Raw genomic sequence first — 14,661 nt, 5'->3', positions numbered from 1 at the left:
CGTTTATTTTTTCCCCATTGTCACTGCCACTAGGGGAGTGGCTCCCCCTGGTGGTGAGATTGAACCGTGCACCACCAGCCCATTTACCATGTGCTTTTAATTAGATAGCTTGTACAGCTGTATTCTACCCAGCCCATACTGCAGGCTCACAACCTGGGAGAGGCATGTGTAGGATGCAGCTTGGTACTACTTTGCCCAGATTGTAGGCTGTAAGCCCAGGAGAGGCATGTCAGAGTAGGACCCATCTGATTAGAAGCGACCTTGACGACCGGTAGATGGGCCCGAAATATTTTTGATCAATTATATTCGCAAAAAGCTTCTAGCTGCATTTGCAGTAAGTATGACCCCCAAGCATTTATTCTTTGAGTGTTTGCTTATATCTTTGCGCAATTGACTAGCAGAGTGCTGTTACCTGTAGTTCTACGTATCCAAGTGTGTTTTAGCCAAGGTAGCGTGCACCTGCGTTCTTATATTCACTTATTGTGGAGGTGCTGGTTCGTTTATTTTTTCCCCATTGTCACTGCCACTAGGGGAGTGGCTCCCCCTGGTGGTGAGATTGAACCGTGCACCACCAGCCCATTTACCATGTGCTTTTAATTAGATAGCTTGTACAGCTGTATTCTACCCAGCCCATACTGCAGGCTCACAACCTGGGAGAGGCATGTGTAGGATGCAGCTTGGTACTACTTTGCCCAGATTGTAGGCTGTAAGCCCAGGAGAGGCATGTCAGAGTAGGACCCATCTGATTAGAAGCGACCTTGACGACCGGTAGATGGGCCCGAAATATTTTTGATCAATTATATTCGCAAAAAGCTTCTAGCTGCATTTGCAGTAAGTATGACCCCCAAGCATTTATTCTTTGAGTGTTTGCTTATATCTTTGCGCAATTGACTAGCAGAGTGCTGTTACCTGTAGTTCTACGTATCCTGTTGTGATCACTCTTGATAAAGTCATTAGCAGATTTCCTTTCAAGTGTAGTGCTAAGCATAGTTCCATTGATGTAACCTATTCAGGACCTTGTGATTTTCCATTTTTATTTTTTCATTTTTTACTCCCTGCATTCCTAGAGCCATACCTTTTTTATTTTTGCGTTAACATATCCATGAGGGCTTGTTTTTTGTAGGACAAGTTGTACTTTCTAATGGAATCCTTTAGTATTGCTATGATGTAGTGGGGGGCTGGAAAAAAGAGGTGAAAAAAAATAATAATTTAATACCGTGAATTAGAGATGAGCGAATTTCTCAAAAATTTGATTCGGCCGGTTCGCCGAATTTTCCGAAAAATTTGCTTCGATCCGAATATATTTGCGACAAATCGTGATAAAATACTACTATTTACGGGCTGTATAGAGCCTTTATATGGGTGTAGAACACTGTGCCTTTCAGTAACACGCATAGGGAGTCTGCTGTGGTAGTGAAATAATACTGTGAGTCCGTATGACATGCAGATGACAGGCGTCGCTATTAGAATCACTGCACACTTCACTTATTTGGGCAGTCACGGGGCCAAAACTGAGCAAATAAATGAAGTATTAACGCCTTACAGGTCCATGTTAGCGTCAAGAATAAGCGCACTCCTTTTACACCCTTGTCAGCTGATAACACATAGATGTCTACAGAACCTGTTCTATTAAATGCTTATGCAAGTAGAGCACCCCGACAGAGTGGAGAGGGTGTCAGCAGTAAGTTTGTGTTGAAGTCACTGATTATTTTTCCCTTTCTCTGATCTGTCAGAAAAATAACACACAAAAAATAGATCGTGTCTGTGGAGCATCCGCCTTCACTTTGTCAGCATTTGCTCAGTAATCCATAAGTATTGGTAATGCAAAAAAAACAAAAAAAAACAGGAGTGGATCGAAAACAGAGATGACACGTGAAGGTAATATTTGCATGTCTTCTGTGTTTTGTACCCACTCCTGCTTTTGGCTACCAAATCATAAGCCAATTCTGATGTGACCATACAGACCTTACAGCTGCTACACAGAGAGGATCCGTTGTGCGTCTCATTTTTCCTTCCTTCTGACCGATCAGAAGAAAGGACAAATAAATGGTGATTTCAAGAAGGCCAAACAAGGACAATAGAGACCCCGTCATAGAGTAAAGAGGGTGATAACAGCATGAGAAATCAACAGAGTGGCCCTATGACATAGTTGTGAGGTGGAACCAGCATGAGGAGACCACCAAGTGGCACAATGACAGGGTCTGGGGGTGGCGGCAGCATCAGGCGGCCACAGAGTGACACAATGACAAAGTGTGGAGGTAACAGCAGCAGTATGATTAGGCCATAGAATAGCACAGTGAAATAGTGTGGAGATGGCAGCATCAGGATGCCACAGAGTAGCAAGGTGACATAGTGTGGGGATGGCAGCAACAGCAGCATGATACCACAGAGTGGCAAGGTGACATAGTGTGGACATGGCAGCATCAGGAGGCCACAGAGTGGCAAGGTGACATAGTGTGGAGATGGCAGCAGCAGCAGCAAGATACCACAGAGTAGCAAGGTGACATAGTGTGGACATGGCAGCATCAGGAAGCCACAAAGTGGCAAGGTGACATAGTGTGGAGATGGCAGCAACAGCAGCAGTAGCAGCATGATACCGTAGGGTAGCAAGGTGACATAGTGTGGAAATAGCAGCATCAGGAGGCCACAAAGTGGCACAGTGACATAGTGTGGATATGGCAGCATCAGGAGGCCACAGGGTGGCTTGGTGACATAGTGTGGACATGGCAGCAACAGCAGCAGTAGCATAATACCACAGAGTGGCATGGTGACATAGTGTGGAGATTGATGATCTAATCTGATGCATCAGGCATTGGTGGGTGGAAATCGTGGCTGATCCACACCTGATTCATCTTGATAAAAGTAAGTCTCTACACATTTTGGGTGGACAGGCGAGTTCTTGGGGTAACTATGGCCCCCGCCGCACTAAACACCCGCTCTGATGCCACACTACTAGCCGGGCAGGACAGCTTTCCAGGGCAAACTCAGCCAGTTGCGGCCACAAATCCTTTTTGGCTGCCTAGTAGTCCAACGGATCATCTATGATAGCTGGCAGGGTGCTGTCAAAGTATGCCACCACCTGCTAGTTCAGGTCCTGCTCCAGGTCTACCTGCTGCTGCTGGTGAGTAGTTTCTTTACTATGCGGGTGAGGAAAGCTGCTCATCAGCGACTCTAGACTCAGGCTGCTGGTGCTGCTGTCACTTGCGACGAAGTCGAAGATCCAGTATACCAATCATGAACCGCTGGGTTGCTAGTCAAGACACGACCGCCAGCTGACATGTGAACCTGAGGCCTTGGTAAGAAACCCCTGAAAAGCACATTAAAACACCCCTAAAAGCACCAAATATATTTTTCTTTTTTACTGAGATAAGCAACTAAAGGATTTGAAATTGGCAACGAAACGATTTCAGCGCAAATAACAGCAAAAGTGAACTGCGTATATATTTCTCGTATTGGACTAAAATAGGCCACTAAACGATTTCTAAGTAAATAACAGAAAAAGTGAACTGCAAATATTTTTTGCTTTTTCTCTAGAAATATGACAAAAAAACGCTTTCAGCGCAAATAACACCAAATGTGAACTGCGTCTATTTTTCTCGTATTGTAGTGAAATATGACAATAAATGCTTTTAGACACAACAACCAAAATGTTAGGGCATATTAGAATATCTAAACTGGAGGAAATCACCTACTCATAACAACCCCACCAAAATAATGAAACAACCTTTTGGAAGAAGCCTGTGTGGCGAAACGGCGTTGGGTGAGGGAGGCTGTGGAGTCAGAGTGTGATCATTGGTATGCTTTACTTCTTATCCTGTGCCCATTGTTTTTCCTGGTTAATAATCTTTATTATTTCTCCTAGTTGCTCCTAGTTATTATTTTTGCTTTGGATGATTTTTTCCTTTTTGGGCTACGTGTATATTGACTTTTGATTTTTTGTACCTTTAATGGCTGCATGACTCTACAGTTTCCTTCCCAGTCTTACTTGGGTATCCATTTGCTGCTATCCGATATACTTGGTTTTATGCTGTATAACTAATAAAGATATAACTTTTTGATGGAGGTTGTTTCATTATTTTGGTTGGGTAATAAATGCTTTTAGGGCAAATAACAGCAAATATTTTTCTCTTTTTCTCTAGAAATATGGCAATAAACACTTTTACCGCAAATAACACCAAATGTGAACTGCGTCTATTTTTCTCGTATTGTAGTGAAATATGACAAGAAACACTTTTAGCGCAAATAACAACAAAAGCAAACTGCATAAATATTGCTCGTATTGTATTGAAATAGGATATCAGCGCAGTTAACAGCGAAAGTGACCTGCGTATATATTTATCTTTTTCCACAGATAAAAGCCAACTAAAGGCTTTTCAACATAGCACTTGCACTCCAATAACTAATTGCTGGAATGACAGAGCTGTATTATGAGACTATCTGGATCCCCAAGTAATGTTTCCCTGCACTTGTAAATCGCTTTTTTTTCACAATGAGGATTTTCCTATGACTCTTCCTAGCTTCACACGTCTCTCCCTGCCTGTGAAATGATTCCTCTCACTATCCTTTCCCTGCACTAGTCAATCGCTTCTTTCTTTTTTTTTTTTTAACAATCAGTTTTTCTTTCACTCTTCCTAGCGCCTGCATACACTTCTGTCCCTGAACAAAGTACGATAGTGAATGGCAGACTCTAAGATGGCTGCCGTATTTATAGGGCTGTGACATCACCGGGCTGGCTGGCTGCTGATTGGCTGCATGCATGGCATTATGGGTCATCCCGCCTTCCCAGAGTTCCTTGCCCCATGTTCTCATACATTTAGCCGCCATTTTAGCCGCGATTGTAGCTGGCTAGTCGCCATGTTAGGAAAAATTGTGGTTCGTTACCACAAAGTGCGAGGAAATTCGCATTCGTTCAGAATCAAATTTTTCCTGAAATTCTGAACTAATTAGACTTCGTCAGCTTCGATTCGCTCATCTCTACCGCCAATGTTATGTTGTTGTTGTTTTTTTTTGTAATGCACTGGCTAAGCGGGAAAACTGACCTGTTACTTTCATTTTCTGGATAAGTATAATTACAACGATACTATATTTATGTAATTTTTCTTGTGTTTCAATACTGAAAAAAAATAAAAACTTTAGAAAAGATTTTTTTTTCTTCATTATGACATTTACCATACGCTATAAATACGTTTATGTTTTAATAGTTTGGCTGTTTTCAGATGCAAAGATGCCTGTATATTTTTGTGTGACGTAACTGTTGTTATTCTCATTTTTTTTGTCCAATTGGGTCTCTTGTTTGTGTCTCATTATTTTGCATGATTACTTGCAATGTTCACAATCCTATGTTTACTCTCTTACTTCCAAGTAACTTCAGCTGTGGCCTAGTAGAGGACACAAAGGGATCTCCAAAAAACCCTGTTTTGGTAAATGAAACTTTGGTGGCCAACACAGCTGTGTAGACAATGCTGTAATTTCAGTTTTGGTCCTGAGGTAGTAGTATTTATTGTGTTCTAGTGCAGGGTAGGCACTGGAACAAGATGAATCTTGTAACTGCTGCAAGTCCTATAGCTGTGCCATGTGATATTTATAAAGCCTTTATTCCTAGTTATCAAAAATATTATAGTTCAAACTTGTTAGAGCACAAAATATGAAAGAGATGAGGAGATAGGCAACCAGTCAGGGGTGAACTTTCAAGTAAGATTTAAAAAATACCCTCATTATACAGTACATCAAAATAATATTATGCATTAATTTCCAAACTGCTGTTAAAACAGACAAAAAAAGAAATATGTCAAACATAACTTTATTTTGCATTTCATGTTTCCCCAGATTATCCAGTTGGCCTCAGCATGCACACTTTACTGATTACCTCATGCAGAAACAAAGCTAACAAATCATACTGTTTGCCGCACTGAAGCCTCCTAAATTCCGTTTTATTTTTTTGTTGATATTGGTGGTACTGTGAGGACAGTTGGCAAGATGAATTTTTCAACAGATTACAATAATCAGTCAACTAATGGATCCTACTTCCAAAATATGATGCCACCTGAAGACTGTAGTTTGCCATTGGCAATAACTTTTACATTATGTCTGGCCTATGGACTTGTTATCATTCTTGGACTCTCTGGGAATTTGGCTCTTATAATCATTATATTGAAGCAAAAAGAGATGCGCAACGTCACCAATATTCTAATTGTAAATCTCTCATTTTCTGATCTTTTGGCAACAATAATGTGTCTCCCGTTTACTCTGGTTTACACCCTGATGGATCACTGGATTTTTGGAGAAGTAATGTGTAAGCTGAATGAATATACTCAGTGTGTTTCAGTCACAGTTTCTATATTCTCCTTGGTTCTCATTGCTATTGAACGTCATCAACTCATCATTAATCCTCGTGGATGGAGACCAAATAACAGACATGCATGTATTGGAATCACAGCAATATGGATTGTAGCCATGGCTGGCTCTTTGCCTTTTATGATATACAATACTCTAACAGATGAACCATTTCGGAATATAAGCATTGATTCATACATTGGAAAATATGTGTGCATGCAAGAGTTCCCAAAGGAGAAATTCAGACTTTCATATACAACTTTGCTATTTGTTGTGCAATACCTTGGACCACTCTTCTTTATATTTATCTGCTATACAAAGGTAACATTTTATTTTTTATAGTGTGGTCTAATATTTTTTCCTCTGCTCACTTTTTACTTTATATGATTAAATTAGATAGGCACACTTCATCTAGAATTGCTCAGAGACTTATGATTTCTGTAAGCCGTTTATTATCCCCTATGTGCTCTACCACACCATATCCATATATATATATATATATATATATATATATATATACACACAGTACAGACCAAAAGTTTGGACACACCTTCTCATTCAAAGAGTTTTCTTTATTTTCATGACTATGAAGGCATCAAAACTATGAATTAACACATGTGGAATTATATACATAACAACCAAGTGTGAAACAACTGAAAATATGTCATATTCTAGGTTCTTCAAAGTAGCCACCTTTTGCTTTGATTACTGCTTTGCACACTCTTGTCATTCTCTTGATGGGCTTCAAGAGGTAGTCACATGAAATGGTCTTCCAACAGTCTTGAAGGAGTTCCCAGAGATGCTTAGCACTTGTTGGCCCTTTTGCCTTCACTCTGCGGTCCAGCTCACCCCAAACCATCTCGATTGGGTTCAGGTCCGGTTCAGGTCCGGTGATTGTGGAGGACAGGTCATCTGGCGCAGCACCCCATCACTCTCCTTCATGGTCAAATAGCCCTTACTTTCAAAGTTTTCCCAATTTTTCGGCTGACTGACTGACCTTTATTTTTTTAAGTAATGATGGTCACTCGTTTTTCTTTACTTAGCTGCTTTTTTCTTGCCATAATACAAATTCTAACAGTCTATTCAGTAGGACTATCAGCTGTGTATCCACCTGACTTCTCCTCAATGCAACTGATGGTCCCAACACCATTTATAAGGCAAGAAATCCCACTTATTAAACCTGACAGGGCACACCTGTGAAGTGAAAACCATTTCAGGGGACTACCTCTTGAAGCTCATCAAGAGAATGCCAAGAGTGTACAAAGCAGTAATCAAAGCAAAAGGTGGCTACTTTGAAGAACCTAGAATATGACATATTTTCAGTTGTTTCACACTTGTTTGTTGTGTATATAATTCCACATGTGTTAATTCATAGTTTTGATGCCTTCAGTGTAAATCTACAATTTTCATAGTCATGAAAATAAAGAAAACAAAATTAGTAAAACATTATAAAATATAAAGTTCATAGATATAAAGTTCATAGATGTAAAGGGGTCCTCATATTGTGATGTCAGCCAAACATACTGCCACCTAAGTGTTGCTACAGTGTGTTCTGAGCAACACTTCTCACTGAGTAGTGTGCTATATATATGGCTGACAGCAGAAATGACGACTCACTTTAATAGTACTATTACAATGCAAGTCATTAACAATAAAATCAACCTATCAAGTAGCTTGTGAGATGATAACCAAAAAAACGTTTAGTACATAATGTCCATCTTTGTATTAAATGTTAAGATCTCTTGCAACAGTCTTTCTTTACAGAACCGCTTAGTTGTTCATATATTTAAGTTGTTCATGTACTTAGATCCTCTTAGATATTAGACCATATGTTCCACACTTTATAGTATACTATATATAGTGGTGAATTATGAAACGGCTCTTAGTTACCCATTATGGTTGCTTATTCACCTTCTCAATGATATACTGTACTTTGTTTTTGGTATTAATCCATATGTTACTCACAGTTGGTGGTATAATGTGGATAAGCATCTCTTTCCTTTATGGGGTGGCAGTAAAATGCCTCTTACCTCCGTGTATTCTATATGAGGAAGTTGCCATTACCCGCTCTGATCCTGTGCGCTGGCATCTCAAGTAATCTCCTGCTCGCTGGTGTCCCATGTGGTCTCCTGCTGTCAGCGGCACACGTGGTTTAATGTAAACGCCGTTCAGATCAGGTAGATATAGTTACAAATGTTCTTCGAAGCTCTCCAGTTTTTCTTTAAGGATAAAGGCTTTAGTAGATCATTCCATAGATCTTGGATCTTAGATCGTATTTCACCATGGGAAGTCAGTTTACTGTAGGTGGATGACTATGTCTTGGTAGGTTTTCATTTGTGCCATACTGCTTCCAATTTTGGATGAGGAATTGAACAGTGCTCCATGAGATGCTTGGGATATTTTTTTTATAACCTAACCCTGCATTACATGTCTCCACAACTTTATTCCTGACCTGTCTGGTGTGTTTCTTAGTTTTCATGATGCTGTTTTAACCACCTGCGGACCGCCTAACGCAGGATTGCGTTCTGGAGGCGGTCGATTTGTTCATCCTTGACGCGCCGGCGCGTCATCTCACGAGACGCGAGATTTCCTGTGAACGCGTGCACACAGGAGGGCGCGTTCACAGGATCGGGAGGTAAACGAGTGGATCTACAGCCTGCCAGCGGCGATAATTCGCTGGCAGGCTGTAGATGCAATTTTTTTAACCCCAAAAAGGTATATTAGACACTGTTTTGTTAACAGCGTCTAATATACCTGCTACCTGGTCCTCTGGTGGTCCCTTTTGCTTGGATCGACCACCAGAGGACACAGGCAGCTCTGTAAGTAGCACCAAACACCACTACACTACACCCCCCCTGTCACTTATTAACCCCTCATTAACCCCTGATCACCCCATATAGACTCCCTGATCACCCCCCTGTCATTGATCACCCCCCTGTAAGGCTCCATTCAGACGTCCGTATGTGTTTTGCGTATCCGCGAATCCACGGATCCGCAAAACACATACGGACATCTGAATGGAGCCTTACAGGGGGGTGATAACCCCATATAGACTCCCTGATCACCCCCCTGTCATTGATCACCCCCTGTAAGGCTCCATTCAGACGTCCGTATGTGTTTTGAGGATCTGCGGAACCACGGATCCGCAAAACACGGACACCGGCAATGTGCTTTCCGCATTTTGCGGATCCGCACATTGCCAGAACTATATAGAAAATGCCTTTTCTTGTCCGCAATTGCGGGCAAGAATAGGACATGTTCTTTTTTTGTCACAAGTTAGCGAAAATTATTATTATTATTTTTTCTTACAAAGTCTCTTATTCCACTAACTTGTGACAAAAAAAAAATCTCACATGAACTCACCATACCCCTCACGGAAACCAAATGCGTAAATTTTTTTTGACATTTATGTCCCAGACTTCTTCTGGGGTGTCTTTTTACATATACCCATGCTGGGTGAGAGAAATATCCCTGTAAATTGACAACTTTGTATAAAAATTTTTTAAAAGTTGTCATTTACAAAGATATTTCTCACACACATTATGGGTATATGTAAAAATACACCCCAAAACACATTGCCCTACTTCTCCTGAGTACGGCGATACCACATGTGTGACACTTTTCTGCAGCCTAGGTGCGCAAAGGGGCCGAAAGTCCAACGAGAATCTTTACGATTTCACAGGGCATTTTTTACGCATTTGGATTCCAAACTACTTCTCACACTTTATGTCCCCTAAAATGCCAGGGAAGTATAAATACCCAACAAGTGACCCCATTTTGGAAAGAAGACACCCCAAGGTATTTCCTGAGGGGTATGGCGAGTTCATGTAAAATTTTATTTTTTGTCACAAGTTAGTGGAATATGAGACTTTGTAAGAGAAAAAAAAATAAAAATCATTTTCCGCTAACTTGTGACAAAAAATAAAAACTTCCATGAACTCACTATGCCCATCAGCGAATACCTTAGGGTGTCTAATTTCCAAAATGGGGTCATTTGTGGGGTGTTTCTACTGTCTGGGCATTCTAGAACCTCAGGAATCATGACAGGTGCTCAGAAAGTCAGAGCTGCTTCAAAATGCGGAAATTCTCATTTTTGTACCATAATTTGTAAACGCTATAACTTTTGCGCAAACCAATAAATATACACTTATTGCATTTTTTTTTATCAAAGACATGTAGAACAATAAATTTAGAGAAAAATTTATATAGAAATGTAGTTTTGTTTGAAAAATTTTACAACAGAAAGTGAAAAATGTCATTTTTTTGCAAAAATTTCTGTCAATTTCGATTAATAACAAAAAAAGGTAAAATGTCAGCAGCAATGAAAGACCACCAAATGAAAGCTCTATTAGTGAGAAGAAAAGGAGGTAAAATTCATTTGGGTGGTAAGTTGTATGACCGCGCAATAAACCGTGAAAGTAGTGTAGTGCAGAATTGTAAAAAGTGGTCTGGTCATTAAGGGGGTTTAAGCTAGGGGAGCTGAGGTGGTTAATGGTCTCTAACAAACCTCTGACAGTTGTAGTTATACTGAAAATAAATTAGACACAGGTGGAGTCTATTTACTAATTAGGTGACATCTGTAATTGATCACATTCAATTTTATTTAGGGGCATAAGATTACAGGGAGCTGAATACAAATGTATGCCACACTTTTGAGATTTTTATTTATTAAAAAAATTTTAAAACCATGTCTCATTTTCACTTCACACATTCTTCTACTTTGTGTTTGTCTATCACATAAAATTTTAATGAAATACATTTGTTTGTGGGTGTAACATGAAAAAATGTGGAAAAGTTCAAGGGGTAGGAATACTTTTTTAAGGCACTGTACATAACAAATGCCAGTGTAAACCTGTGTCAGACCTAATACATTTGGATGTATAGATATGTAGTACAGCACCCATAGTATAATTAAAATAGATTGTGCTGTATTTGAATGTCTTTACAAAAGTACATTATTCTCTCCTCGAAGTCAAGATTTTATTAATGAATTTGGTATTAAAGGGGTTGTCAAATGGTCTTGCTTCTCTGTTATATTTTGTGCAGAATCAGTTGTATTCCACATACAATTATCAAGTCTTTTATTACAATAAATTGCATGACTAAGGATTTCTTGTTTTATAATACAAAACTATATACAATTTCACACTATACTTTGTTGATCAGTCCCGTCTTATTATCTGGTTTGGTGCTCTTATAAAAAAAAAAAGAAAAAAGAAGAAGCAATGATGTTACATAGCCAGCTTTCAAGACAACTTTGGTCTCTTTGTCAGGAGTACTACAGGAGTGTCTGAAGAAACAGCTAAATATTTATATATATATATATATATATATATATATATATAGCAGAGACATGGTGTAACGAATGGACATTTGAAAAACAACACAATATCAGAGATCTTGAGAATGAGTCCTTACAGTCTTACAAATAAGCGCTGAGAAAGTTTAATGGTCTCTAAATGATATCTCACAGACCTGATGCTCCCATGTCAACTGTAGACTCTTTAGATCTTGTAGTGTGCCATAAATCCCTGAGACAAATTCAGTCCAGCATTCAACATGTCAAGCAGTATTATGAATTTCTATTTCCAAATTCTGGCTCTTTGAGATTTGAAATCACCTTTCAATATAACTGTCCCAGGCTAAAAAAATGCTTCAAGAAAATGTACCTTTTTCTCTTTAATTGTGTGGCGGTTGGACCTCATGCTTATTTTAGGTTTCTATTCAGTTTCTCCCACATAGAGGGAGTGCAGAGAATCTGGTACACAACATTGGATGAAGAACACGTGAACGTTAACTTCCAGGGATCTTATAGTTTTGCTGTGTGTTGGGGATCTGGCTCTCGTCTACCGTCACCATATTTTTTCACAAGAGCCACCAGAATACCCAGATATCAACTTCTCCAATGCAAGGAAAATACACAGAAACAGCGTGTGCCTCTGGTGGTGACCTACCACCCACAACTGGAGGTGTTAAGTAGGATCCCCATCACACAGCAGGGCTATAAGATCCCTGGGACCTTCAAATGTTCTAAATCCAATGTTGTGTGCCTGATGTCATGTTGGGGGCCTCTATGTGGGATAAACTAGAAAGAAACTTAAAGCAAGGATCATGTCCCATTGCCACATAATTAAGGAGTAAAAGGTACATTTTCCTCTGGCAAAGCATTTTTGTAGCCGGGACACAATGAAGAACACATGAAAGTAGTAATATTAAAGAGAGCACTTTAATATAGAACTAGCACTAGTTTTCTACCATTTGGTTCTTGCACATGCTAACTAATAAAGGTCAATTTTATTTCTCTTTCCTTTTAGATATTTCTCAGACTAAAAAGACGGAATAACATGATGGATAAGATGAGAGACAATAAGTATAGATCCAGTGAAACAAAGAGAATCAACATCATGCTCTTTTCCATTGTGGTTGGATTTGCTCTATGTTGGCTGCCATTTTTTATCTTCAACTTGGTGTTTGATTGGAACCATGAAGCAATTGCAACCTGCAGCCATAACTTGTTATTTTTGATTTGCCATCTAACAGCAATGATCTCTACTTGTGTTAATCCCATCTTCTATGGTTTTCTCAACAAAAACTTTCAGAGGGACCTACAGTTCTTCTTTAATTTCTGTGATTTTAGATCTCGAGAAGATGATTATGAGACTATAGCTATGTCTACCATGCAAACTGATATTTCTAAAACATCTCTTAAACAAGCAAGCCCAATAGCATAAAATGGATGATGAAATGCCAGCATTCTGGCAGTGTGTTGAAAATATGTTCCCTTTGTTCCTCTAATAAGCACAAATCCATTACATAAGTCACTTCACAAACATTTGTGTTTTTGGTACTTGTTAACAGTAGCTTTGTATTTGGACTTTGGGAGTTTTTTTTTTTTTTTTTCATTGTTATGTCTGTATCTCCCACACAATTATGTGATTTTGTATAAAGACACAATGCCATATATTTATATAATAGCATTCTGCAGCTATGTGCTTTTACTTTGTTCTTGTGGGTTAGAGCGGTTTTTGGCACTAAGAACAACAAAAATAACACTGATCACCCAAAACTGTGAATGTTACAATATTTTATACTTTACACTTAAGATTGTACTAATAATTATAGTCAGTTGATATCAGATGTGATATTTATTATAATTGTTACTTTTTCATAGAATTGTACAGAAAACACACATGTATATTTTACAATGTGTGTGAAGGCACTGCTTTATAAGTATATGCTTATTTTTTTCTTTTCATATACACTGTATCTGTAGTTGTACCAGGGAAGACAATATTTTAAGGAAGTGTGCCTTAAAGTTTATACAGTGAGAAAAATATTACTGTAGATGTGCTTTTCTTCTATAAAGAATATATTGTATTTCTTGTTTATTTCCCATTATTGTTGTTGGTAATAGTTTTCATGGCTGTTAAATGTAGATAATTCTCTTTCAATATTAGGTCCATTTTATCATAACAATAAATATTAAAAACGTATGAATAGTTATAATAACCGTACCCTACTGTATCTGTTGCCTTTTCTTTGCTTGCTGCTCTGGTACAAACAAGGTAGCATTTCCATAGTTTCTTTACACATCACTGGGTGACTTCAACATTCAGTTGTATCATCCCTTGAGTTTATGCTCACAAATTCATTCACCTGATACATTCCATTATTCCAAGCAACCAGGAACAACAATCAAAGAGAAGGCAGCTAAAGTAGTACCAGTAGAAAGAGGGAGGTGCTCATGCCGCTCTACAGAGCACTAGTGAGACCTCATTTGGAGCATTGTGCTCAGTAAGAGCTACTAAACTGGTACATGGATTGCAGGATAAAACTTACCAGGAAAGATTAAAGGACCTTAACATGTATAGCTTGGAAGAAAGACGAGACAGAGGGGATATGATAGAAACTTTTAAATACATAAAGGGAATCAACAAGGTAAAAGAGGAGAGAATATTTAAAAGAAGAAAAACTGCTACAAGAGGACATAGTTTTAAATTAGAGGGGCAAAGGTTTAAAAGGAATATCAGGAAGTATTACTTTACTGAGAGAGTAGTGGATGCATGGAATAGCCTTCCTGCAGAAGTGGCAGCTGAAAATACAGTGGAGGAGTTTAAGCATGCATGGGATAGGCATACAGCCATCCTTCATATAAGATAGGGCCAGCGGCTATTCATAGTATTTAGTATATTGGGCAGACTAGATGGGCTAAATGGTTCTTATCTGCCGACACATTCTATAAAGAACAAATTATATAAGTGGCAGTCACAGAAATATAGGTACATATTCAAAATTGCCATTATGGTAGTTAAATATGACAGTGTTAAA

At 38.9% G+C, this 14,661-nt stretch overlaps 1 protein-coding gene across 1 annotated transcript in view; it reads left to right on the top strand.

Moving 5' to 3' along the window:
* The window catches only part of NPY1R (neuropeptide Y receptor Y1), a 120,375-nt gene extending 106,601 nt beyond the window's left edge, over positions 1-13,774 (top strand). Inside the window, exons 2-3 of the mRNA XM_040420525.1 lie at positions 5,827-6,654; positions 12,648-13,774. Coding sequence (XP_040276459.1) covers positions 5,977-6,654; positions 12,648-13,064 — 1,095 coding nt within the window. The 5' untranslated portion in view covers positions 5,827-5,976 and the 3' untranslated portion in view covers positions 13,065-13,774. The remainder of the gene's footprint in view (positions 1-5,826; positions 6,655-12,647) is intronic.
* The last annotated feature ends 887 nt before the right edge of the window (positions 13,775-14,661 follow it).

This window comes from Bufo bufo, chromosome 2, assembly GCF_905171765.1.
Source record: "Bufo bufo chromosome 2, aBufBuf1.1, whole genome shotgun sequence".
Taxonomy (NCBI): Eukaryota; Metazoa; Chordata; class Amphibia; order Anura; family Bufonidae; genus Bufo; species Bufo bufo.
Note: the sequence above shows the minus strand (reverse complement) of the source record. Positions and strands in the feature narration are given on the sequence as shown.